The 25,141-nt window shown below is 60.5% G+C and overlaps 1 protein-coding gene across 1 annotated transcript in view; it reads left to right on the top strand.

The window, feature by feature from the left end:
• Positions 1 to 23,303, top strand: part of NIBAN2 (niban apoptosis regulator 2) — a 51,589-nt gene extending 28,286 nt beyond the window's left edge. The window contains exons 2-14 of the mRNA XM_059410769.1: positions 2,655 to 2,785; positions 8,142 to 8,270; positions 9,879 to 9,984; positions 11,247 to 11,414; positions 16,376 to 16,491; positions 17,023 to 17,127; positions 17,212 to 17,374; positions 18,693 to 18,880; positions 19,701 to 19,856; positions 20,357 to 20,473; positions 20,614 to 20,721; positions 20,804 to 20,915; positions 21,315 to 23,303. Coding sequence (XP_059266752.1) covers positions 2,655 to 2,785; positions 8,142 to 8,270; positions 9,879 to 9,984; positions 11,247 to 11,414; positions 16,376 to 16,491; positions 17,023 to 17,127; positions 17,212 to 17,374; positions 18,693 to 18,880; positions 19,701 to 19,856; positions 20,357 to 20,473; positions 20,614 to 20,721; positions 20,804 to 20,915; positions 21,315 to 21,898 — 2,183 coding nt within the window. The 3' untranslated portion in view covers positions 21,899 to 23,303. The remainder of the gene's footprint in view (positions 1 to 2,654; positions 2,786 to 8,141; positions 8,271 to 9,878; positions 9,985 to 11,246; positions 11,415 to 16,375; positions 16,492 to 17,022; positions 17,128 to 17,211; positions 17,375 to 18,692; positions 18,881 to 19,700; positions 19,857 to 20,356; positions 20,474 to 20,613; positions 20,722 to 20,803; positions 20,916 to 21,314) is intronic.
• Positions 23,304 to 25,141: the final 1,838 nt, after the last annotated feature.

Raw genomic sequence — 25,141 nt, forward strand, 5'->3', positions numbered from 1 at the left:
TCCCCCCCCCCCCCCCCCCCCCACCTGGCCCTTCTCAGCCCAGACACTTCAAGCCTGTCAGCTCCGGCTTTGCCTCCTCCCCAGCTTCCTCTCCAACCTAGAGCCCACCCCCTGCCCCGGGGGTCTTGGTGCACCTGATCGGATAATAGGATGTTACCTTGCCCTGCCCCTCCTCCTCCCTAGTCTAGCCCTGGGGCCTTCTAAACCTAGACACCCCCTGCTGGGATCCAGTGTCTGGGTTTTGCTGAGCTATGGCTTAGGCAGACCTGGGTTCGAGTTCTGACCCAGGACAGCAGCTTCCTCCTGGGCCTGGCTTCTCAAGGGTCAGGGCAGATTCTGGCGCTTCTGGAAATTGTGCTCTGAAGTTGGGCGTACTAGGGGCTGGTCAGGCCTCCCAGAGCTGTGGCTGAAGGACCCTCGAGGTCCTTCATGGTGGAAGCGTCTCCCATTGGGTGTCTGGCTGCTTGTGGCAGAGTCGGGACAGAGCCCTGGGCTGAGGCTGCCTGGCCTGGTGGCTGCGACCCTGGCTCTCCCGTCCTGGGTCTGCAAGCCGCGTCGGCACTAAAATGAGAAAATGATAATATGCCTCCTTAGGGATTTCATGAATATTCTTTGGGATCCTGCCTGCGGGACTCACCAGCCCCACCCGCTCAGGTTAACGGCCGGGAGGTGGTAGCCACAATGATGCGAACGATGACGGGGTTCATCAGTGTTATTGTCCCCCACCATCCCATCTTCTCTCTTGGGCTCCCCTCCGATTTCTTACCCCTTCGTGCCGGCTCCCCCCGCCCCTCCCAGTCCTGCCTCATCATTTTTCAAAACAATTCCCGTGGTCGTTGTGAGAGTTCTGCTTGTTTATGGTTTTTAAAAAATAGGCATTCAAAGCAAATTCCTCATTTGTTCCTCCCGCTCCTCTCCGCATACTGGAATCTGGACAGCCATGACCTCATTCCGGGAAAGGGGACCACAGGCAGGGTCTGTGGAGTGTGTGTGTGGGGGGGTGGTCCTTGGTGGGCTGAGCTCTTCCAGAGGGAGTAGAGGGCTTGAGCCTGCCTGAGACCTTGGAGGGGGATGTGGCCGCAGGCTTTCAGCCCTCTTCCCCGGCCACCACCTCCTAGTGGGGCCCCTGGACTGCACCCCAGCTCCACCACCCACTGTCTATGTGACCTTGAGCCTGTGACTTCTTAACCTCTCTGGGTCTCAGCGCTTCTTCTGGGTCTTCTCGAAAATGGGGATCACACCAGCCCCACCGCACAGGGAGGGCTCTTGAGAAGATCAGACGAGATGCTGTCCGCGCTGGGTGTCTCTTGGAAAGCAGAGACCAGCCATAGGAGGGACGGGGTCTCATCAGCCTGATCTTTGAGAAAGGACCAGGTCTTCCAACCTGGAATCCCAAGACTGGGGGTGGGGGGATGTCCACCACAGAGTCTAGTCTTCTTCGTGTGCAGGGAACTGAGGCCCAGGGAGGGGAGCCTTGGGGTGAGCCGGCACGACCCTGAAGCTGGGACTTGAGCAGCAGCTTCTCGGGACGAGGAAATCTCTCCAAGGAGAGGGCCTTCTTGTCATGGGTCATCGCCCTCCCTGGTCCTCAGTTTCTTCATCTGTAAATAGGGTTGCCCAGGCAGTGCCAGCCCTGAGCATCTGGTGTGTGCTGGGCAAGCCCTGGAGGCCACAAGAGTCACCTTCTCTGTTCAGAAACTGTTATGGCAGCAGAGAAGCAAATGACCCGTGGAAGCAAAAAGGTGGTTAACCTGGGGGATGAGTTAATTTTAGAACGTTTATTTATTTTTTGAATCGTGGAAGGAATCACGGTTGTAAAATAATTCAAAAGCTGTAAAAGTGAAGAAAGAAGAAAATGCAATCCACTCGGCCCTCCCATTCCCACAGCCAGGGGTCCCACGCCGGGACCCCTGCCTTCTAGGACCTTTTCCTCCATGTCCAGGCAGAAATAACTTTGAGGCACAAACAGGAGTGATTTTAAATGAGGTAACAGTCAGCACGTGGTTCCGTAACTCGCTTTTCTTGACGTGGCCAGGTGTGGGCACCTTCGCCCTGGTGGTACCCATCGGTCCCCCCACCCGCTTCCTGTCGCAGGTGCACAGGTAATGGTGGGAACCGGTGTCCGTGGCGTGCATCTGCTGATGGCCTGGGTGAGTATATACACCTGCTACCCGGCGAGGTGTTCGCGGGAAATTCCTCGAGGAGTGCGTGTGGCATCTGGGGCCCCACGTGAGCCCTTAGAATTTGCACGTGCAGCCGCCGGTCGCCCTCCAGAAAGGGCCTCCCGATTTCCAGCACCCCGGCTCCACCCCGGCTCCGAGTTAAGGTGTCTGTTCCCCCTCACCCTGACTGGTCTGTGCCTGCGTCCCCCTGGTGGCTGAGAGGCTCGGGCTGACAGGCTCACTCGTCTGTCGGTTTCTCGTGTTTTCTCTGTCACCGTCATCGGCCGGTTTCCCGTCGAAGGGCCACCCCCTGGGCACAGGGGACGCAGCAGCGCTCTGGCCTGGAAGGCGAGGCAGGTGAAAGGAGAGAGCTTGGGCCACCGGTTTCACCAGCCGGCGGTACCGAGCTTGGCCGGTGCGCCTCCTTGGGGCCCGGCTGCTGCTCGCGGTAACTGTGCCGACCTCACGGTCCTCTTTGTTCTTCCCTTTCAGAGAGAACCGGGAAGATCCTGACGGAGTTCCTGCGCTTTTATGAGGACCAGTATGGCGTGGCCCTGTTCAACAGCATGCGCCACGAGATCGAGGGCACGGGGCTGCCGCAGGCCCAGCTGCTCTGGCGCAAGGTGAGAGGTGCTGAGCCGGGGGCAGGGCGGGCCCCCACATGGCCTGGGCGAGTGGCTTCCTGACCCCGGGCCTCAGTTTACCATTGTTGCCTCCATGGTCTTTAGGGGCCCCACCTAGCGTCTGTTTTGGTTTGTTTTTAAGATTTTATTTATTTATTTGAGTACCAGAGCGAGCACGAGCAGGGGCAGGAGGAGTGCAGAGCTAGAGGGAGAAGCAGACTCCCGGCTGGGCAGGGAGCCCCATGTGGGGCTCCATCCCAGGACCCTGGAATCAGGACCTGAGCTGAAGGCAGATGCTTCACCAACTGAGCTGCCTCGGTGCCCCCCAGCTTCTGAAGAGTCAGATAACCCAGTGGTCTCACCAAGACCCCTTCATTTGGCATGGGGACTCCCTGCCAGCTCTGCCCCTCCATTGGTGGAGCTGGAGCTCTGGAATCATCTTGACAGGCCTGGGTTCAAGCCCACTTCCCGCCCCCCTCTTTTTCTTTTAATATATTTTTAAATTTTATTTATTTATTTGATAGAGATCACAAGTAGGCAGAGAGGCAGGCAGAGAGAGAGGAAGGGAGGCAGGCTCCTGGCTGAGCAGAGAGCCTGATGCGGGGCTCGATCCCAGGACCCCGGGATCATGACCTGAGCTGAAGGCAGAGGCTTTAATCCACTGAGCCACCCAGCCACCCCCCACTTTTTTTTTTCAAAGATTTGTTCAAGAGAGAGATCGTGCACATGTGCCCATGAGAGCGGGAGGAGGGACAGAGGGAGAGAGAGAATCCTCAAGCAGACAGCAGAGCCTGCTGCGAGGCTCGATACAGGGACCCTAAGATCACAACCTGAGCCAAACTCAAGAGTTGGACGCTTAACTGTCTGAGCCACCCAGGCGCCACTGGCTGTTCCTCTTTAAGGCCTAATGCCCATGAGCAAATGACCTGCCCTCGTGGACCTTAGTTTACTCATCTGTGAAATGGGGTGAGAACACCTGCGCAGGGAGTTGTAAGGGTGACAGAATCAGTCGGCAGGGCGCCTGGAGCAGAGAAGGCGCTCGGTGAGCGCTGGCTCATCGTGTCAGCATCACCAGCCGTGTCATTAGCCTGTCATTAGCAGGATTGTGTTTGCCCAGTAAATATTTGTTGTGGGACTGGAAGCTGTGTGACTGCGGCCCACGGGTCAGCACAGACTGAAGGAGGCACCCAAAGCCTCCTGGGAAGGGGCCCGGCAGAGACTGGCCTCCGAGTGGGGCCCCCGGGCGGGACTGGTGGAGAGGAGGTGAGGGAACATTGGAACGTGCCGGTCACCAGTGCCGGGCTGGAAGCCAGCGGCCCCTGGCCTGAGCCTGTGGGGTGAGCCTCTGGGCCGTGGGACCTGGGGTCGGTGCTCCCCCAAACCCTTGCTCCTCTGGGGTGGTACGGGGGGCTCTGAGTCAGCCCAGGGACGATCCAGGGCACACCTGTTCAGTGACCTTCACCTTCTGTCCCCCCTCACCCCCACCCGTACAGCCAGGGGTGGCAGAGGGGAGGGGGACACGGAGGAAGGGTGCCCGTCCCACCTCTTCTGCAGGTAGCCTGCCCTGGAGTGGCCCAGCAGCAGCCTGGAGGCTACTTGCTGGTGGCCCCGGGACAGAGAATCCGCCCACCAGCTTCCCTCTGGGGGATTGGACCGGCTGAGCCCGTCCCTTACCAGGCTCCAAACCAGGTCAGCCAGGCCAGCCCGGTGCGGCTGCTCTGGTCCTTTGTGGCCGAATTCCGTGCTTGGTGGGCTCCAAAGCTGCCCTGGGCCACCTCGTCGCACCTCCCCACCCAGTCCTGTGGGCTTCCTCCCAGAGGCCCGGGTCAGCCTGTTTTCGGGCTTCCGGGGCAGGGGAAGGACTGTAGGGGAAGGAAGGAGGCTGGAGCGCCGTGGTCTGCGGGAGGAAAGCTCAGGCGTCCCGGCCCAGAGCTTCTTGGTAGCTGCTGGCTTGGGCAATTGAGTCGACCCTCAGGGCTCGTTCTCCTGACCTGACAGGTGGGCACCTCCTGCGGGGGGCTGTGGAGACGACTCCCGAGAGAATGAGGGGAGCAGGGGGTTAGTAAGACGCAAGTCCCGACTTGCTGGGTAACCTCCAGCCCGCCACCTCGCCTTCCCGAGCCTCAGTTTCTCTGCATGTGAATGGACACCCAGAACCGCCTTCATGGGCCAGAGGTGGGAGAGCAGCCTAGGGACGGGGTGGGGATGTCCTGGGGCCTCCGGGTGGGGTTCAGATTATGCGGACCAGTCTGGGGGTTGCAGAGGTGTTACTGCAGAAGAGCCTCCGAGGGCCCCAGACTTGGGAGGGTTGGGGCTCTTTCCTTCTTGTCCTCACCCTCCCCCAAACCCAAGTGGTGGAAAATGTGTCCTGTTATCCTGAGACCAAAGGGGCTGGAGCTGGCTCTTGGCACGTGTTACCCTTTGGTGTCTTCGCAGTGGGAGGGACAGCTGGAGGCATCACCCGAGGAGAGACAGGTGGGCCCATAGTCAGGACCACACACACGGAGCCAGGCAGGCGCAGAGGCCGCGCTGGTCCCACAGACACTCGGAGACAGTAAACTGGTGCCACAAAGGAGAGGACATAGTGAGCTCAGCCTGGGGCGGGGTAGCGGTCCCGCCAGAGCCTCTTGGGAGGTGGTCGTCTCCGCTGAGCACCTACCAGGAAGAGCGACCATCAGGCTGTGAGAGCGGCGGGTAGAGCTGGCCCTTTCAGTGGGTCGCCCAGCGGGGTGGAGGCAGGATGCGAGCCAGGTTCGATTCCTACGGGGGTGGGGGGTGGAGGGCAGGCCGGGGCTGCGCGCCTGAGCCTCGGAGCATCACCGGACCCTTTATGTCTGGTCCCTTGGTGTCGTGGCCCCCTCCCCATCCTGTGGCAACAGAGAGCTGAAGTGGTGCCCAGAGGTGTGGCCCGCACTGGCTGTCTGGCACATGCCCTCTTGTGTGGTGTCCCAGACAGCCAGGGCCCCAGTGACCCGAGTGAGTGGTGATGTCTGATGGCGCGAGGCTGGAGAGTCACCATGGGAGGGACGTCTGTAGGAACGCTTTAGTGCCCATTGTAGGAAAGCCACAGTGACGTGTCAGTAAGAGGAGTAAAAGGAAATCACCCCCAACCCCCCAAAAGCAGGGATATTTGGTCCCGTTTTGCCCCTTAGGAAACTGGCCATTGTGATAAATCAGGATAATATCATAATAGAAATACGAATGTTAATTGTCATCATAATGTCAATTATTTGTATTAGAAATGATAATAGAGTAGCAATAGTAATAGTAATAGTAAAAACCCAGAAATCCTGTTAAAAATAGCAGCTGGGCTGTGTGGGTACCACTCATCTAGCAGGCGGGGCATCGCCCTGAGGGGTTCTACTTCTGTCCACACCCGCGATGTGAACGCGGAGGCTCAGAGAGGCGGAGCTGCTTGTCCAGACTCCTGCGGCGTGGGCGGTGGGGCTGGGGCTAGAATCCGGGCCGTGGGAACCGGGGTCGCCATTCGCTCCCCCCCACCCCCCGAAGATCCCCAGCGCGGCGCTGGAGAACTTGGCAGCGTCCAAAATATTTTGCCTGGACTGGCAGGTTCTGTTTCATTTCCTGCAGGCCTTCCAATGGAAACAGGACTCCGCCATTTGAAAGTCTTAAAAATAAAACCCGAACCCTCAAGCAACCGCCCATTACGGGCTGCCGCTGGATCTGGGGGTGGACTGTGGTGGGGTGGTGGGGCTGGGCTGCCCCTGAGGCGGGGATCCTGCCCTGAGCTGGGAGGAGGACCAAAGGGGGGGGGGGGGGGCCTCGGGGGGGGGGGGAGCGAGGGGTCTCACCAGGGTGTCAGGAGAGCTGTCTGCTCTTTCTTTCCAGAAAAGATTGGGATTTGAGAGCTGGGTTTGAGAGGAGGCCCCTGTCTAAATATAGCCCACTGAGGAGAGCTTGGTGGCTGGGCAGAGCCCACTTGTATGCGGTGGGGTGGCGTGTGGGGAGGGGTGGTGGGGGGACCATTTTCTTTTCCTGTAAATATTTTTATCCCTGGGTAGGAAGCAGTCGTGGGGTACTATTGTTTGAGTACAATGGGCCCTCGTTTTTTCCAAGAGTGTTTTGGCATTTCCCCTTGAAGAGTAGTGGGGAGGTTGCTGGGGAGGGGGGGCCCTGTGAAGACACACGCCTTGGGGGCGGGAGGCTCCAAGGCTCCAGCTACAGGGGCAGAAGCAGAGCGGGGAAGCTGGGGAGGGTCAGGCACTGTTCATATTAATACTTTCTGCCGTTATTAATAGGATGCATGTTTATTTTTGCAAGAGGTTCCATATTTATTGGAGAACTGCTAGAACCTATTGAAACTCCGTCCATCCAGGAGTCAGCCTGCCCCCTGTGGCCTCTGTATCTCCCTTTCCTGAAACTTCCCGGCGAGGGTTTTCTCAGGAAACACATTCTCAGCTCTCAGGCACGGCCACCCCTCCTCCCCAAGTAAGGCAGCTTGTGGAGTCCGCAGACTGACAGTCTCGGGAGTCCCAGCACGGTCACGGGGGCTGGGTCTGTCGTGAGCCGAGCAGACCGCCTGTCAGATGTGTGCGATCCTGCACACGGCATCTCACGGACTCCGCGAGACCCTGGGCTGAAGTCACTGCTGTCCCCGTCCTCATGTCACAGATGAGGACACCGGGGCTCAGACAGCTGATGTGACAGGCCCGAAATCACACGGAGTCAGAGGGGGAGTCCAAGCTAGGGCTTCGCAAGGAAGGTCTGGGCGTTTCTGCCGCCCACATTGGTCATCGGGTCTGCCAGGATGCTGGTCCAACATTGAACCCTCCAAACTCCGGTCCCCTCCAACCCCACCTGAATTCACGGAGCTCATCTTATTAGCTGTCAGAGCCAGGGAGGCTCTCCACAGCCACCTTGGTCAAGTTTTTGGTACTGTGAGGGGAAACTGAGGCTGAGAGCAGGAAGGAGACTTTAGCAGGCACCGGAGCCTTTACTGTACTGGCCTGTGGGCCTTTCCCGTCGGGCTAGTGCCGCTGCGCTGCTGTGGTGGGTGAATGAGGAAGCAGCCTGCCGTGGGCTCCAGAGACCCGCCTCAAGGTTCTAGGGCCAGGATAGAGTGGGAGACCTTGGTCCTGGCTGGGCCCCGAATGCTGGTGCCTGGCCCGGGTTTGAGTCCTGGCATCACTGTGGCTCTGGCTGGACCTTGGGGAAGCCCCTTTGCCCTGAGCCTCACTCTGCTCGTCGGCCACGTGGCTAAGATGCAGCCCTGCCTCAGAGGAGGACTCGGGGAGATCGGGATGAGGAATGTGCTCAGCAGTGCCCCCCCCCTTCTTGGGGGAGCCCCACTGGCCAACTGGGCTGGGCCTCACTCCGCACCCCACCCCACCCGCAGGTGCCGTTGGATGAGCGCATCATCTTCTCGGGGAACCTCTTCCAGTACCAGGAGGACAACAAGAAGTGGAGGAACCGCTTCAGTCTCGTGCCTCACAACTATGGGCTGGTGCTCTACGAGAACAAAGTGGTGAGCCCCCACCCCCCACCCCGGCCAACCGCACCCCTGCTCTGCTCCTTCTCCACAGCCCACATGCCCAGCCTGCTTATTCTGCTGGCTTCTTCTAGACAGCCCGGCGCTGGGGCTCCCCTTTCACTTTGCCTCCCCCTGGAAGCAACTTGCCACTAGTCCCTACCCACCTCAGATTCTTGTCCAGTCCCTCCAGTGCCAGGGCCAGAGCTTCTCCCCTCCACCCCCCACCCCTCCCAGCCTCCTTCCTGGCTGGGCTTCCTGCAGCTCTCCAGCCGCTCCCATTCTTGCTCTTCCATGGTCACAGCCGACTGCTGACACAGGAGTCTGGCTGTTCCCTTCCCCCTCTTACCCCAGGGTGGTGATCCCATCTTTTTCCTTCCTGATTCCTCCGCCTCCTCCCGCCCCCCATGGCCCTCTGCTGCCTGATGGGGAAGTATCCTGCCCATTATTCCTTATCTTTGCCCTGGGCCTTTGGGGAATCTCCTCTGGCTGAGCCACAGACCCAATTTCTTCTCCCAGACATTTCTCCAGAGTAGCCAAGGACAGGCCTGAGTGTCCTCTGTTCAAGGAAAATCAGGGTTAAAGAAACAGAAACAGGGTCGGGAGCAGACTGATGGCCCCTGGCAAGGGTCCTCAAGCTGGTGCCACCTGGAGGGTGTATGGCACAAGCAGGGCCTACCCAGTTTGATGGAGGTCTGAGCAGGGCTGCTAGTTTGTACTTCTAACAAATTCTCAGGTGATGCTGGTGGTGCTCGGGACCTAGGACCACACTTTGCAAATCAGTGCCCTGAAGGGTCTGAGCCGTTGTGAAAAAATGTGTTGGGTAGTGACACCTAGTGGCCAGAGGCAGCATGGCAGCCCTGCTGTACAAGCCACTATGACAAAGACCCTCTTGGGTGTAAGAAAGCAATGTCCAGACCTAATTCTCATCCAAAGCAGATTTGTGGGGGGCTCAGAACCTAGGAATCTGCTGGACAATGCAGGGTAATAGTCAAAGACTCTGGAGCCAGGAGGCGCACAGACCAGGTCACATCCTTAGTTGGTTGAGCACGGGCTGTTGTGAGCTTGTGGCTGACGATGTTACCCCACCACTGGATGGTGAAGATTTTGTGGAAGGAAGCAGTGCCGAGCCCTTAGCACGGTGCCTGGTGTGTAGTAAACACTCACACTCTGCTGGTGGGGGCTGCTGCTAACAGGGGCGGGAGTGCTGGGAATGCTCACCGAGGCTGGCTGAGAGGCGGGGAGCCAGTCATGTTATACCGATCATTTCACACTGTCTTCACTCGGCCCGTGGGGTGGGAGCTGTCATCGCCCTGGTTTAGTAGATGAGGAGACAAAAGCATAGGAGGCAAAGGAGCCTAGTGTCCATGTCACTCAGTCAGTGTTCAGTGGAGCTGGGACGCAGGTCATTACACCAGGTCGTCTCAAATCACCGGGTGGGTAGGTTTCTCCTCTTTCCTCTCTCCCCCTCCCCTCTCCCTTCCCCTCCTCCCCCCTGCATCAGGCAGGTCACACTGAGAGGGCCCTGGAGCCCGAGTGGAACATGGGGCTTAGGTTTGGCCACTCTGTAACTCCCAGCGGCCATCTCTCTTGTCCCTTCCTCAGGCCTACGAGCGGCAGGTCCCACCCCGAGCTATCATCAACAGTGCCGGCTACAAAATCCTCACCTCCCTGGACCAGTACCTGGAGCTTGTTGGCAACTCCTTACCAGGTAAAGGAGCCCCCGCACCCCGTCTCAGGCTGAGATGCCCTGCTTGAGCCCAGGAGGTGGCCGGGGGAGAGGGCAGCCCTGATCACAGAGCTCCAGGCTCCACGTTTGCAGAGAGAGTGGCCAGGCCTTGAGGGATGGCACGTGCCCTCAGAGGGGAGGCCGAGAGGGGGTTTGCCTGAGGCCACCCAGTGAACTGGGCCTGGGCCGGTGTTGGCTCCCTGCTGCGTGCCTGTGCGGGCTTCCTGAGCCTTACAGTCACACCTTCCCACCTCCCTGAGGCCTTGTGAGATCTCTGGAGCAGATGACCCTGATGACTCTCTACACTGGAGTCAGTACTGCATTGCTGAGGAGTCCTAGGTATTCCGTTTCCATTCCACCTGGTCGGGGCCTCCCAGAAGCTTTACGGGAGCACATCTGCCTCCCAGGTGACCTCAGGGAAACCCGGGGGTGGGGGAGCCTCCGATCTGGAGGGCAGCCTGTGTCCCACCCTCCCGACAGGGCTTAGGGGTCGAGGGCCCTGTGCCCTTGAGGGCTCTGTGAAAGCCCAGCATTCCTGAATTCCAGCCCCAAGGCTGGCTTTGTTTTTGTTATGTCTTCTAGGGCAACTTGGCAGTGGGAGGACTGACCTTGGGGTGTTGTGTAGACCCTGCGCAGTGTTGTGTGCCCCCAGGCCCCACACAGGGATGCAGAGCCAGGCCTAGAAGAAGAGCTGTCATTGTGTTATCAACTGGGGCGAGGTCCTAGTCCCGGGACCGCTTATCTCTCTGGATCTCAAATATCCATGGGGAAGAAATAGAGAAAAATCTCCTTTTATTTATTTTCTGTCCCCTGCCCCCCAACCCTCCCTCCCCCTGGGACATTTAAGCTACTCTTTGGCCTCCACAGCTGAAATTTGAAGGGAAACCCAAGAAGGTAGTGCTCCGCCTCTGAGCCTGAGGCCTCTCTGACCCGTGCTGCCTGTGCTGTAGGCAGGAGCTGGCGAGCCCTTCCCCAGGTGCAATGCCAGCTCCGAGAAACGGGTCTGAACATGCCTGGGGACTCTGAGGTCTCTTTAGCTGGGCTGCAGTGGCGGAGAAGCATGCTGTTTCCCTACTGACTTGCTGCTCAGCCCAGAACAGGCCAGCCCTCTCCGGGCTTCAGCCAGCTTCTGGGAGCTGGGCCTGGGGATCCGTTGCCCTGTCGCCTGTCGTCCCCCCCTACCCGCCCCAAGCACCACCCCAGAAACTGCAGGGGCAGCGGCTCAGCCGGTGTTGTCTCGGCAGGGACCTCGTCAAAATCGGGCACAGCCCCCATCCTCAAGTGCCCCACGCAGTTCCCGCTCATCCTCTGGCACCCTTCTGCCCGGCACTACTACTTCTGCATGATGACGGAAGCCGAGCAGGACAAGTGGCAGGCGGTCCTGCAGGACTGCATCCGGCACTGCAACAATGGTGAGCCCCCCCCCCCCCCCCCGGTGGTGGTGGTTGTGGCTGTGGTAGTGGTGATGGTAGCGGCGGTGGCGGCGGCGGTGGCCTGGGGTATGCGCTGAGTGGCGACACCTAGTGGCTGAGTATGGTGTGGCAACCCTGCTCTAGGAGCTGTTCTCCGTTTCCTGCTGGGGTCATTAGGAAGCCTCTGCGATGTTGCCTTTTTTTTTTTTTTTTTTAAGATTTTATTTATTTATTTGACAGAGAGAGAGAGAGAGAGAGATCACAAGTAGGCATAGAGGCAGGCAGAGAGAGGGTGAAGCAGGCTCACCGCTGAGCAGAGAGCCCGATGTGGGACTCGATCCCAGGACCCCGAGATCATGACCTGAGCCGAAGGCAGAGGCTTAACCCACTGAGCCACCCAGGTGCTCTCTTCCTTGAAGAAAACAGTTCTGTGCGGCTCGGAGATAATTTGAGAAATTGTTCTTAGAGGGGGTCTGGTTGTTGAGCCCTTGGGCCCTGGGGCCCAGAATCACAGTCCCGATGCTGCCCCTTCCTAGCAACATGACTTTAGGAGGAGACCAGCTTACCTCTCTGAGCCTGTATGAGACGGGATAAGAATCCCTCCCGGGTCTTAGTGTGTTTGTACGGATTCATGGTGAGAGTCCACTCGATGCTGGGTGTAATGACTTTTATTTATTCACTTGTTTAGTTTCTTTTTTTTAAAAAAAGATTTTATTTGTTTATTTGACAGACAGCAAGAGGGGGAACACAAGCAGGGGGAGTGGGAGAGGGAGAATCAGGCTTCCCGAAGATCAGGGAGCCTGATGTGGGGCTCGATCCCAGGACCCCAGGATCTTGACCTGTGCCAAAGGCAGATGCTTAACCAACTGAGCCACCCAGCGCCCTGTTTAATTTTTTAAAAAAATATTTTAAGCAATATCTACCCCCCAGTGTGGGTCTCAAACCCACAATGCCAAGATCAGGAGTTGCATGCCGCGCTGACTGAGCCGGCCAGGCGCCCTAAGACTTAATTTTGATTGTATCCTTCGTTGTCTCACCCTGACCTGTAGGGTAGCCTGCGAGTTCATGGCCTTTCTTAGCGTTCTCTTCTGTAAAGTTATGGGGTCTCTTTCTGCTTGCTCATTCATTCAGTGGACATCTTCAGTGTCAGGCGGAGGCTGCACCCAGGGAGCCAGACCGGGGTCCTGCCCCTGTGTGGCCGGCAGCCCTGTGGGGGTGGCAGACGTTAAGCAGGAGGAGCAGCTGTGCCCAGTGCTGGGTGGGCACCGCCCCGGGAGCCTAGAGGGTGTGTGTTGGGGGGTGGGTGCTGACCCTGTGTGTGCGGACAGTGGGGCCAGCTGAGGAGCTGAGGGTTCCGCTGAGACCGGAAGGATGAATGGTCCTCGAGTCGGGGGAGGAGCTCTCTAGCCTTGAGTCTGGAGGGCAGCTCAGAGGCGGGGACAGTTTAGAGGAGTTGCATGAAGCCCTGCTGAGGGTGACCCAACACTCTGGGGGGCTCTGGGGTCTGGTCCGGAGGGCCCTACAGGGCCGTAAGGAGTTTGATCAAAAATGGGGACAGTGGAGCACTGAGGGTCTTTGTGTCCTCAGGGAAGGAACAGCCTGGGCTGAAACCTGACCCTCCTTCCTGGTGACCCGGCCTGGGGCAGGCAGGAGAAGGAGGCCACCACCTCCCCCTCCCTGCCCAGCATGTCTCCCGTGCTGGGGGGGGGGGGGGGACCGCATGGGCACCCACGACTGGAGGCCCGGCTGCCGCGGGGACTCGGCTCACCCGCCCATCCTGCCTGTTCTGCAGAGCCGCCTTCTGACTGGAATCATGTGGGAGGAACCGGGTCTTCAGCTGGGCCGCCCCTGTCACCTGGACCAGGCCCTGCCACCCACAAAAGGCCTCCTGTTCCCAGATCCCCTGGGGCTTTGGGGCCAGGGCTGGGTGGAGGCCCTCTGGGTTCTGGCTGCCGGGTCTGGGCCCCCGCCCCGCTCCTCCCAAATTCCTCCCTCCCCGCCCCAGCCCCGTCCCAGGTTTCCCGGGCTCCTGGCTGAGCTGGCGGGTCTCCCCCCGGTCCGGGGTGGGTTCCCCTTGCGCACAATGCAAGGATGACAAGCTTGAGCTCGGTGGGATTGCCGGGCCGACTGAATGGGCTGGTTTGGGGAGAGCTCTTGGCCCCGTGCCTGGCACAGCTGGGAACTCACCTGGGAGGCTGAGGGGAGCCCCGTGGGTGGGTGCGGGCGTGGGTGCGGGTGCTGTGGCCAGGAGGGGCGGGGAAAGAAGGGGCGGCCTGTGCTGGGCGGGGTTTAGAGGAGTTTCCTCTGTGGGAAAGTTCCCTGTTCCCTGTTTCCTCTAGCTTAGAGGCTGGGCCTGGAATTGCTCACTCCGGGGGCTGCCAGGAAGTGGGAGGGGGTGTGGGGGGAGGAGGCCGAGCTGGGGGCACGCCAGCGCGTCCCAAGGCCCCCCTTACATCCTGCATTCCTGGAGCAGCTGGGGGTGGCAGGAGGCAGCTGGGGCACGGAGCTGAGCCCGCAGGGTGGGCCCGGGCTGCAGAGGTCGAGGCCTCTTCCTGTCTGACTGCCATCCCCCTTAATCTGCTGCTTGGGACTGAGGAATGCAGTTTCCTTTCTCAGTCTGACCCTGATGACCCCGCGGGCAGGAAGTCCCCGGGTTTGGCTGGAGTCCGCCAGTCCCGTGTTGGAGCCCTCCGGCTGCCATTCCCTAGCTGTGTGTCCTCCAACCAGTAACGCGGCATCTCTGAGCCAGTCTCCTCCGTCGGGAGAAGTGGGACTGAGAACAGCCGTCAAACAGGGCTGTTTGAGGCGGAGATGAGGGAATGTGTGTGAGGTCTCAGGCTGGGCCTGGCGTCTGGGTCTGCTTGGGCCGCCAGAGCCCGGATGGCTTACACACTGTGGAGGATAGAAGTCCAAGATCAAGGTGTCAGTAGGTTAGTTTCCTTTTGAGGCCTGTCTCCTTGACTTGCAGGCGGCTGTCTAATCACGCAGCACCCTCTCCTTGTGCCCATTTTGCATCCAGATTCCCTTCTTTCAAGGACGTAGTCCTCTTGGATGGGGACCCATCCTAATGACCTCATTTACCTAAATTACTTCGTTAAAGGCCCAACGTCCAAATATAGTCACCTTCTGAAATACTAGGGCTTAGGTCTCTAACCTAGGAATCTGGGGGGACACCATGCAGCCCCTGACAACCAGGGGAAGAGCTCAGGAAGGGGACCTTCTCTCCTATGAGACTCAGCAGCCCAGCTGTGGAGTAGAGATGTCCTGAGGGTCTGAGAGCCCAGGCCTGGGATGTTGTAGCCTCCTTCCTAGTGCTCCCGCCCCCCAGCCCAACCCCCTACCCACCCCCCCCCCACGCCTCTGCTTGTTGTCTGTAGACCGCAAATGCCCTGGGGTGAGCAAGGGCCCACGTACAGCACAGCCCACATTTTCTAGGCAAAACCTGGCCTCTGGGAGGCCGTGCTCCTCCTTCCTCCCTGGCCCGATGGGCAGCCCCGCTGGAGCACCCCTGCCCTGCTCCAGTCACTCTGCCTGATCTCAGTCCCTGAAAGGCAGGGGGGAGACCCCTCCACCCCCACCCCATCCAGGGAGCCCCGTTTCCCACCACTGAGCCCCCTTCCGGCACTGACAGGCAGGGACTCCTGTGCTCAGCTGGAGGTGAGGGGGTTGTCCCCACGCCCAGAGGGGCTTTTTCTCTGCGGGGGTGACTCAGCCTGTAGTCAGAGCCGTGGGGAGCCGGGGTTTTGGAGGCCCAGACTGCCCTTTCCCCTTCCTGGGCTCCAGGGACACAGCGGTTGGGGGCAGCGGGCCAGCGTGGCCGCCTCGCTGCCTGGCTCCGCGTGTTAACCATATTCTTCCCCGAGTCCGATTTTGCAACTTCCTCCTGCTTGCCTTCCCCAGCAGCTGTTTTGGGGGGCCCGTGCCTCATTCCCTGACCCACCTCGCTGGCACGCGGAAGGAGGGCGAGCTCCTACGGGCTGCTGCCAGTCCTACCAGTAGCACGAGTCTGGGACTGGTGTGTTGTAGTGGGACCGGGATGCCGTGGTGAATGAGAGTGACCCAGCCCGCCCACGGACAGCGACAGCACCCCGTCCCTGCTAGGCGTAGTAAAGGGTGACACGGTGTGGAGGTGGGTTCCACTCTGGGGCCCCCGTGTGACCAGTTCCCAGCGCGTTCCCATGGCTGGAGCATCACGGTGGATGTGGGAGACCAGGCCGGGTCGTTGTTCCCACTGCTAGGAAGAGAAAACTGAGATGCTTAGGGTTCAGGGATCTGGAGGAAGACTTGGCAAGCTACGCAGTGCACGGCCCAGAATTTGGCCCATTGCCTACTTTTGCAAATCAAGTTTTACCGGCTCGTTGGTTTCCAGATTGTCTGTGGCTGCTTTGATGCCGCCGTGGCAGAGCGGAGTGGTTGCAACAGAGATCATCTGGTCTGCAAAGCTGAAAACATTTACTGGCTGGCCCTTTGCAGGGAAAGTTTGCAGGCCCCAATGTGGACAGTAAGGGGAGGGAGCGGGACTGGAATGAGGACCTCGGGGTTCCTCTGGCCCGCTCTCTGCTATGCTGGCCACATCTCCTGGCAGGGGTGGGGTGACCTTGGGACCCAGCTCTGCCACTCACTGCCCCGGGACCTCCAGCCAGCAGCCTGACCTTGCAGCCTGCGTTGATCTGTCAAGTAAGGTTGAGGACAGTTTGGGGTAGTTGGGAAGATTTGAGAAGGGAAGTTGCATACGAAGGAGAGTGCTGCACTGCTGTTGGTGGAGGGCTGTTACCGCTGTCACTGTCACTGCAGACATGACCGCCACCATCGCGGTGAAGGCATTGGGGCTGCAGGAGGGATGTACCTGTGTCTGCACACTTGGGGGAGGGAGCGGGCGTTCAGGCCGCCGGCCAGTCGGTCTCGGTGAAGGCCACTGGGCCATCCCACTGACCTCCCCTCTCCCTCCCTGTCTGGAGCAGGGATTCCGGAGAACTCGAAGGTAGAGGGCCCCGCATTCACGGATGCCATCCGCATGTACCGCCAGTCGAAGGAGCTGTACGGCACCTGGGAGATGCTGTGTGGGAATGAGGTGCAGGTGAGACTGAGGGGATTGCTGAGGGGACCGTGGGGTTCACCCCGGGCCGGAGCGTGGTACCAGGCACAGAGACTTTGGACTCTGGTGCTCCCGGTTTGTAAGGAGACAATAAGATCATTTTGGACAAGTGGAGATTCTTTATTCAGTCATTTACTGTTATCTCTCCTGACCCAGGGGCTGGGGTGCTTCTGTGAATAAGAGGGACATGGCCTGCGCCCTTATTCTCTCTCTAGCAGGAGAAACAGACATTTGACAAATAAACATACGTACTACTATGTGCAATTGGGGGGGGGGGGTCATGTTCCAGACGGGGAGGCAGCAGGTGCAAAGGCCCTGGGTGGGATCCTGCAGAATCCTGCAGGTCCCTCGAGCAGATGAACTGGGATCTGGGGTAAATGATGCTCAGGAGAGAGGGCAGTGGAGACATGGAGCCAAGGCCAGGCCCAGGGGAGGTGGGGCTTGAGGAGAACTTGGAGAGGAACCTGCCAGCTGGACATGCTCTAAGCTCTGGCCTGTGCCTCCTGGTCCTAGATCCTGAGCAACCTGGTGATGGAGGAGCTGGGCCCTGAGCTGAAGGCAGAGCTCGCCCCGCGGCTGAAGGGGAAACCACAGGAGCGACAGCGCCAGTGGATCCAGGTGGGTGCGTGTGGGCTCGGAGACGGGGGGCTGTGCCCGCCCAGCACCCTGGCTCTGGCTCTGACGCAGTGGCTCCGCCCACAGATCTCCGACGCTGTGTACCGCATGGTATACGAGCAGGCCAAGGCACGTTTCGAGGCGGTGCTGGCCAAGCTGCAGCTGGCCCGGCCGGCCATGGAGGCCACCATCCGCACGGACATGGACCAGATCATCACCTCCAAGGAGCACCTGGCCAGCAAGATCAGAGGTAGGCAGGCTAGCTATTGTGCTCGGGGGCCCAGGCAGCCCTCCCATCTGTGCTGTGGACCCATGTACAAGTGACTTGATTCGTTTGGTCATTTAAAAAAATGAAAACCAACCCGAGGTTTTGTTCTTCCAACTTCTGGGTGTTGTTTGGTGGCTATTTTTGCAAATCCAGACCTTGAAGATGTCTGTCTGTCTGTCTTGTTAAGGAAGTTCCAGTTTGTCACTCAGCTTTAGTTGGTCATGGACTTGACTGTGGCTTTGTAGGCATCCGTTTAGTGATGATGCACTCGGATCAGGTCTCGCTTTTCAGGGTCTGCACACATTCCCTTTTGTTCCCGGCCCCCTGTCCCCTGCCCCACACGCTGACCGCGTGCAGTTTCCGGACATGTCAGTTGCCTGAGCCCCTTCTGTCCTCACTGTGCTGCGTAGACCTCGGAGAGCTCATGTCTGTCTGTTGCAACAAACATTAGCTGGGCAGAGGAGTGGGACAGACCTCAGAGCACCCTGGGTGGGTCCGAGTGCCCTGGAGCTGGTCGTGCCCAGGGGCCCATGGCCTTGTACGTGGCTGCACAGAGCAGGGGCTGTCTCAGCATGTGCAAAACCCAGAGGCTCTCGGAGTCTACCAGGGTGTGTTTTGTTTCGTTAAACAAAGCAACAACACCCCTAGAGATGCGCTTCTTTCCACTTCAAGTGAAGCAGAACAATGCTGACACCTTTGGGCGAGCCCCTTTCGTGGTTCCTTGCCCTCAGACTTTGAGAAATATCGGGGGCCGATCTCAGAACCCCTCGTTCTCTTTGACACGTGGATCTGTGAGTCATTCAGTTTGCTGGTGTCACAAGTGGCTTGCTTTCTTTTTTTTTTAAGATTTTATTTATTTATTTGACACAGAGAGAACACAAGCAAGGGGAGTGGGAGAGGGAGAAGCAGACTTCTCGCCAAGCAGGGACCCTGACACGGGGCTCAATCCCAGGACCCCGAGATCATGACCTGAGCGAAAGGCAGACGCTTAAGGACTGAGCCAGCCAGGCGCCCCACAAGTGGTTTTCTTTAAAAGCTAATACGAGGGGCGCCTGGGTGGCTCAGTGGGTTGAGCCTCTGCCTTCGGCTCGGGTCATGGTCCCAGGGTCCTGGGATCGAGCCCCACATCGGGCTCTCTGCTGAGCAGGGAGCCTGCTTCCCCCCCCCCCCCCCCGCCTGCCCCCCCGCCTACTTGTGATCTCTGTCTGTTAAATAAATTAAAAAAAAAAAAAAAAGCTAATACGACCGCGAGTCTCTGGGCTCCCGGAGCCACCGCTCACGCGGCTCCCGCTGGGCGCAGCCTTCATCCTCCCCAAGGCAGAGGTGTGCGTCCGGAACCACGTCCAGCCCTACATCCCGTCCATCCTGGAGGCCCTCATGGTGCCCACCAGCCAGGGCTTCACCGAAGTGCGGGACGTCTTCTTCAAGGAGGTCACCGACATGAACCTGAACGTCATCAACGAGGGCGGCGCAGACAAGCTGGGTGAGGTGAGGCCAGGCCCCTGCCCCACGCCACGGCCCTCGGGGCCTGGGTCTGCTCTGCCCCCGCCAGGCTGGGACTCGGGGTGTGACCCGTCACCAGAGACCAAGCCGCTGAGGGCGTGAGGCACTGGGGGTCAGCGGTCAGAGGGAAGGGGGATCGCGGACCCCCTCGACCCGGCTGGTTACTTTAGTCTCAAAGGACTTAGAAGAGGGAGGGAGAGGAGGAGGGAGGAGGAATTGAGGGGAGGCGGAGGGGGGAGGGGCGAGGGTGGGGGGGGAAGGAGAGGCAAGCCTGACCGGAAGCAGAATTACTTGGGTACCATTTCACGTACCCCACCGTGGAGACGGCACCTCTCTTACCTCTCCGTTACCTAGTTCTCAGGGTTCCACAGACCCCATTTTGGGGTACATGGCTGCCTGACACCCCCCGTGGCTGTCCGGGGGGGACAGAACCGATCCCAGAATCTTTGGCCTCCTCTTCCATACCCCGCACTGAGGAGTCCACAGACACTATCGGAATTTGAGAACCAGAAAGGACCTTAGAAATCTTGAGAAACTGTCCCCTGAGTTTGAGGCTGCGGAGTCGGAGGCTCCGAGAGGGTGAGCGACTTGCCGAGGTCCCACAGTGCCCCAGAAGGCGTGAGAGCCTCTCGCCGGGCACCGTGGCTGCCGGACCGTGCTCCGGCCTCCGCGTCCTCATCCCTCCGGGCCTGGGCTCCCCCGCAGCTTGCCCTGCGGGGGCTGGGCCCGGACTCCTGGGGCCCCGGGCAGGCTGTGGTCTGCCCGCACTCCGGGGGCCCCGGCTCAGGTCCCCGCTCCCCTGCAGTACATGGAGAAGCTGTCGCAGCTGGCGTACCACCCCCTCAAGATGCAGAGCTGCTACGAGAAGATGGAGCCGCTGCGGCTTGACGGGCTGCAGCAGCGCTTCGACGTGTCCAGCACAGCCGTGTTCAAGCAGCGGGCCCAGATCCACATGCGAGAGGTGGGCCCCAGCACCCGCTGACGTCCCCCTGCCCCGGGCCCCGTCTCCTGGGCCGAGGCCCTTCCCTTCGTGGCCTTACGCCCTGGCCCTGCCTCCTCCTGGGCCCCCCCAGCAGCCGTGCTCAGTCCTGCTCTGGCCTCTCGGGCGCTCCCAGCTGCTGGAACACCTGCCCCTGCTTTCACCTGGTTAGTCTGGACTCCTTTTTCCGGTCTCCCTTCAGAGACCCCTTCCTCCAGGAAGCCCTCCTTGCTCCCCAAGCCCCTCCCTGCAGGCCCAGGACCTCTGTTCCCTCAAGGCAGGGACCTGCCAGTGCCCAGCACTGTGCCAGCGCACAGTAGACACTGAGTGAAGATGGGGGTGAACACGTAGGTTCACCCACAGGCCGCCTGCGCGCCTCCCTAGCGGACCAGGGGTCAGGGGCTGAGGAGCCCCTCCAAGGCGTGCAGGGAGGGGCTGGGGTCACTCCAGGGCCCTCACGTGCCCCGCGGTGTGCCCTGCAGCAAATGGACAATGCCGTGTACACCTTTGAGACGCTCCTGCACCAGGAGCTGGGGAAGGGGCCCACCAAGGAGGAGCTGTGCAAGTCGATCCAGCGGATCCTGGAGCGGGTGCTGAAGGTAAGCGGCCTGGCCCCCGAGCCCAGGCCCCGGGCTGGCACCAGGCTTGCTGCCCCTGCGGGAGGCACCACAGAGCCCCCGGCCTGCGCCAGGATTCCGAGGCTCAGGGTCCATCCCCCTGACCCCCCCTTTCCTGGCAGAAATACGACTATGACAGCAGCTCAGTGCGGAAGCGGTTCTTTCGGGAGGCGCTACTGCAGATCACCATCCCGTTCCTGCTCAAGAAGCTGGCGCCCACGTGCAAGTCGGTGAGCGTGCCCCTCACCCCCCACCCCGCCACAGCCCCCTCCTGCCACCCAGCTGGCCTAACCGCCCGCCCCACCCCTGCAGGAGCTTCCCCGGTTCCAGGAGCTGATCTTCGAGGACTTCGCCAGGTTCATCCTGGTGGAGAACACGTACGAGGAGGTGGTGCTGCAGACGGTCATGAAGGACATCCTGCAGGGTAGGGCGGGGGCGGCTGTGGAGCTGCTGTGGGGAGCCTCACTGCCACTGGAGGGGGCGGTGATCCGGATGGCTGCTGAGAGGTCGTCCTGGACCCAGCCCAAACCACGGGACTTAGGCCTGGGGGCTGGTTTAGGTAGCGGTGCAGCCCGGGGCGGGTAGCATCATTTCTCTGTGCTGTCCTGCGTGTCAGCTCAGGGCTCTGGCATTACAGACAGTGTCAGAGGAGGGACAGGAGGGACAGGAATGGTGGCTTGGGCTGCTTGTTCCCAGCACCGAGGCCTGGGCTAATCGTGAGGCCAGAGGCGGCGATGGGGGTCCTACTTGGGCACCATGGTGGGGGTTGGTGGCGGCCGCGGCCCCCACGCCAAATGTCCTGACGCCCCTTTTGGCTCCGCAGCCGTGAAGGAGGCCGCCGTGCAGAGGAAGCACAACCTCTACCGGGACAGCATGGTCATGCACAACAGCGACCCCAACTTGCACCTGCTGGCCGAGGGCGCGCCCATCGACTGGGGTGAGGAGTACGGTGGCAGCATGGGGGACAGTGGCAGCCCCAGCGTCCCAGAAGCAGCCACTCATTCAGAAAAGCGACGGCGTGCCAAGCAGGTGGTGTCTGTGGTCCAGGACGAGGAGGCAGAGCTGCCGTTCGAGGCCGGCTCTGAGCCACTATCACCTGCGTCCCCGGACAGTGTCACCGAGCTCCGGGGCCTGCTGGCCCAGGATCTGCGGGCTGAGAGCCCCCCGCCGGCCGGCCCTCTGCTCAATGGGGCCCTATCTCAGGAGAGCCCCCAACCCACGGCAGCCTCTGAGGCCTCGTCCCCGCCTGCCTCACCCCTCCGGCAACCCCCTCCTGGAAAGGCTGCGGACCTTGAGCCTCCCAAACCCAGTGACCAGGAGACCGGGGAGCAGGTATCCAGCCCTGATGGCTGCCCCCCCATCCACACCACCACCGAGGACAGCGCAGGGGTGCAGACGGAGTTCTAGGCTCCTCCCCTGAGCTCCTGCTGGACATGGCACATGGGCCACCCCAAGACACTGGCAGGCTTGGCTCCAGGTGGGGAGCCCCGGATCTAGGCCTCGGGGTGGAGGGAGGGGAGGGCTGGTGCCCTTGTGGGGCGGGGGTGGCCCACCTGAGTCACTTTACTGGGTTCAGTCACACTTTGCTCCCTGCTTTCTCTTCTGTGGGATGATCTCGGGCTTCCTGCTTGTGCTGGGAGGTGGGCACAGCTGAGGGGGCTGAGGTGGCCGCTGAGCGCCCGGGTCCTTTCCTGCCTTCTGGGGCCGTCACGGGTCTCACCCTCCTCCTCAGAAAGACGGGTATCGGGTTCTTGTTCGCTGTGTTACTTGCCCACTGAATTCTCTCCCGTCTCGCCAGTGGAGGGCGGCTCATTGGAACCAGGACTAGGGTGCGTTGAGGCCCAGCTCTGGGTCCGGACCACTGTCGTTCTCCATCCTGGCTGGGCCTCCAGAGGCCAGTTTCGGAGTGACACTGGCCTCGCTTTCCCGGCTCTGGGTGAGGGGAGGTGCACGGAGGGGGCTTCAGGCTGGGGATGCTGCGTTGGGGGGGGATGCCTCGTGGAGGAGAAGGGGCGAGGGGCCGGGATTGGAATGAGAAAGGCCCAGGATGTGCTGGTCTGTGGAGAGGAAGTGTTCCAAAGGAGAGGAGAGGTGAGCTGCTGGGGAGGTGTTGCCAGGAGCGGCCCCAGCGCAGGCGGCGGCGGCCGCAGGAAGGGCTCTGGAAGCTGGAGCAGGCTTTGCCTCCCCCTGCCCCTCCAGTGGAGACACACTCCGGGCTGGGACAGAGGGGGTGACAGGCCACTCAGAGGTGGGGTTTGGGGGGTGTGGGTTCTGTCTCCTGAGGGCCACCCCCAAGGTACGCACTGTCCACCAGGGGAGCAGAGTACGGCTCCCCAAGGCACCACTGGTGGCCCCTGAGGATGTGGGGTCAGGCTGTGGCTCGGCCTCTGCTGCCTTCGAGTCACCGGTCATCTCACCCTGAAAGATTACCTTCTCAGATGTCCTCCTCCCTCAGCGGCTTATCTGGGGGCTAGGGGGTGAATGTCGAGTGAGACAGCCCCAACCTGGCAGCCCCAACCCCCCAAGGCCCGGGACCCCCTGGCTTCCCCAGTCCCTTCCGACCCCTTGGTCTGCTTCCCGGGGCAGGGGCCTCAGGCCCCCAGGACGTGCGGCGGTGGCTGGTGCTCAGGGACCCCCCGGTCCCCCAGGCTTCATCTCCGATGCTTCACTAACCTACCACCACAGTCCGTACTCTGAGCTCTCCTCTAGTGCCTTCTCTTGGGGGTTTTTTCAATCATCCTTCCCAGATATCATACTGAAAATATTATGCAAACTGTTTAAGCTTTACTAATCAATAAACGATTTAAAGCCACTGGCCTGTGTGTGGCGCCGGCAGGGGGAGACCTGCGCCAGAGCTGGTCTAGGACCACCTGTGCACCAACTTTTTGGGCTTATCGTTTGACCCCCTCTCATGCCTGGTCCGAGGGTACCGCCCCGGAGATGGGGTGCAGGGTGCACAGGGGACAGGCCTGATGGCAGCTTGGCCTTCTCAGCTGGGTCAGTGCAGGCTGTTCTCCGGAGCCCAGGAGGCCAGGATGGGGTGGAGCAGCTTTAAGGACAAGTCGCCCTGGGGCACCCGCAGCAGGAGCAGGGAGAGGCCTCCAGGCCCAAGCCAGATCGGAACTGCAGTGTGGGGATTTTGGGGACTCCTGGTCCCACAGCATTCACTGAGCCCTCGCCATGCGCTGAGGACTCCGGGAGGAGGGCACCCTGGTTCCGCCATCTCACGATGGTGTAAACGGAGGCCCAAGAAGGTGTGCATCCCTGGCTGAGGCTACAGGTCACACACACCCATCACCACACACGCAGCTGGCGGGGGCGTGTTGTCCCATGCAGGGCTGAAAACAGGCCTACGGTGGGAGGGCCGCCGGTCACCTTGGGGGATGTTGGCTTCCCTGGCACCGGCCTGTCCGCGGTGGCCAGTGGCTGGGGGCTGGTCCACAAGGGCCAGGGTAAAGGATGGCGGGGGCCTTGGGGCTGGAGACCAGAACATTCCGCTGCCGTCGTGCTGGGGTCCTTGGTGAGTCCCTGCGCCCAGCCTCGGGCTCCATCTATAAAAGTGGGGGTAGGGGGAGCCTCAAGTCTTCCTCCCTGGGCCTAGCGAGGAGCCCGCCCCGGTGATTTGCAAAACGCCCAGGTCTCAGTCTCCCTTCAGCTGAGCCCAGATTTGGGGCAGAAGGAGGAAGCCACGAGAGATCCCGGGGAGTGAGGGGCAGGGGGTGAGACTGTGGGAAGAGGCCCCAGCTCTTGCCTGGAAAGTAGGACTTACAAGAGGCCTTCATCTCACCCGGTGTCAGCCTGCAGGACAGTCCCAATCAAGTAGGGAAACAGGCGCAGGGGAGGGGCTCTCTGCCACTCCCGGGCCAGGCCCCTGCATCCAGCTTCACCTCTAGCATGAGCACTTAGTGCCCCCTGGTGGCCACCGGCCTGCATCGGGCCCCATCAGGTCCCTCACTGAATGCGTGGGGAAAGGAGTCTGGAAGGCAGGCCAGGGTCAGAGTTAGCTGGAGGCAGAGCCCAGGTGCCCCCAGAGACCCACCTCTAGCCCAAAGCAAGCTGCCCTTGGTTGTGCCCGAACTTACACAATAAATGTGCAGCTCTAAGCAAGTGAGGGGGCACGGGTCCTAGAATTGTGCAATGAATAACCCGCACAACTGCCGGGCTCTAGGAGTCGAGATAGGAGTCCCGGGCTCAGCCCCAGCGCCGCTGTGTTGGGCTCCCGGGCACTGGGCCCTTGGCTCTTCTCTGGGATCGCAGTGAGGGAGTGCACCACCCACCCCGAAAACAACAACAGCCCCATCAGGTCCCTCACTGAATGCGTGGGGAAAGGAGTCTGGAAGGCAGGCCAGGGTCAGAGTTAGCTGGAGGCAGAGCCCAGGTGCCCCCAGAGACCCACCTCTAGCCCAAAGCAAGCTGCCCTTGGTTGTGCCCGAACTTACACAATAAATGTGCAGCTCTAAGCAAGTGAGGGGGCACGGGTCCTAGAATTGTGCAATGAATAACCCGCACAACTGCCGGGCTCTAGGAGTCGAGATAGGAGTCCCGGGCTCAGCCCCAGCGCCGCTGTGTTGGGCTCCCGGGCACTGGGCCCTTGGCTCTTCTCTGGGATCGCAGTGAGGGAGTGCACCACCCACCCCGAAAACAACAACA

The sequence above is a fragment of the Mustela nigripes genome, chromosome 9, assembly GCF_022355385.1.
Source record: "Mustela nigripes isolate SB6536 chromosome 9, MUSNIG.SB6536, whole genome shotgun sequence".
Classification (NCBI taxonomy): domain Eukaryota; kingdom Metazoa; phylum Chordata; class Mammalia; order Carnivora; family Mustelidae; genus Mustela; species Mustela nigripes.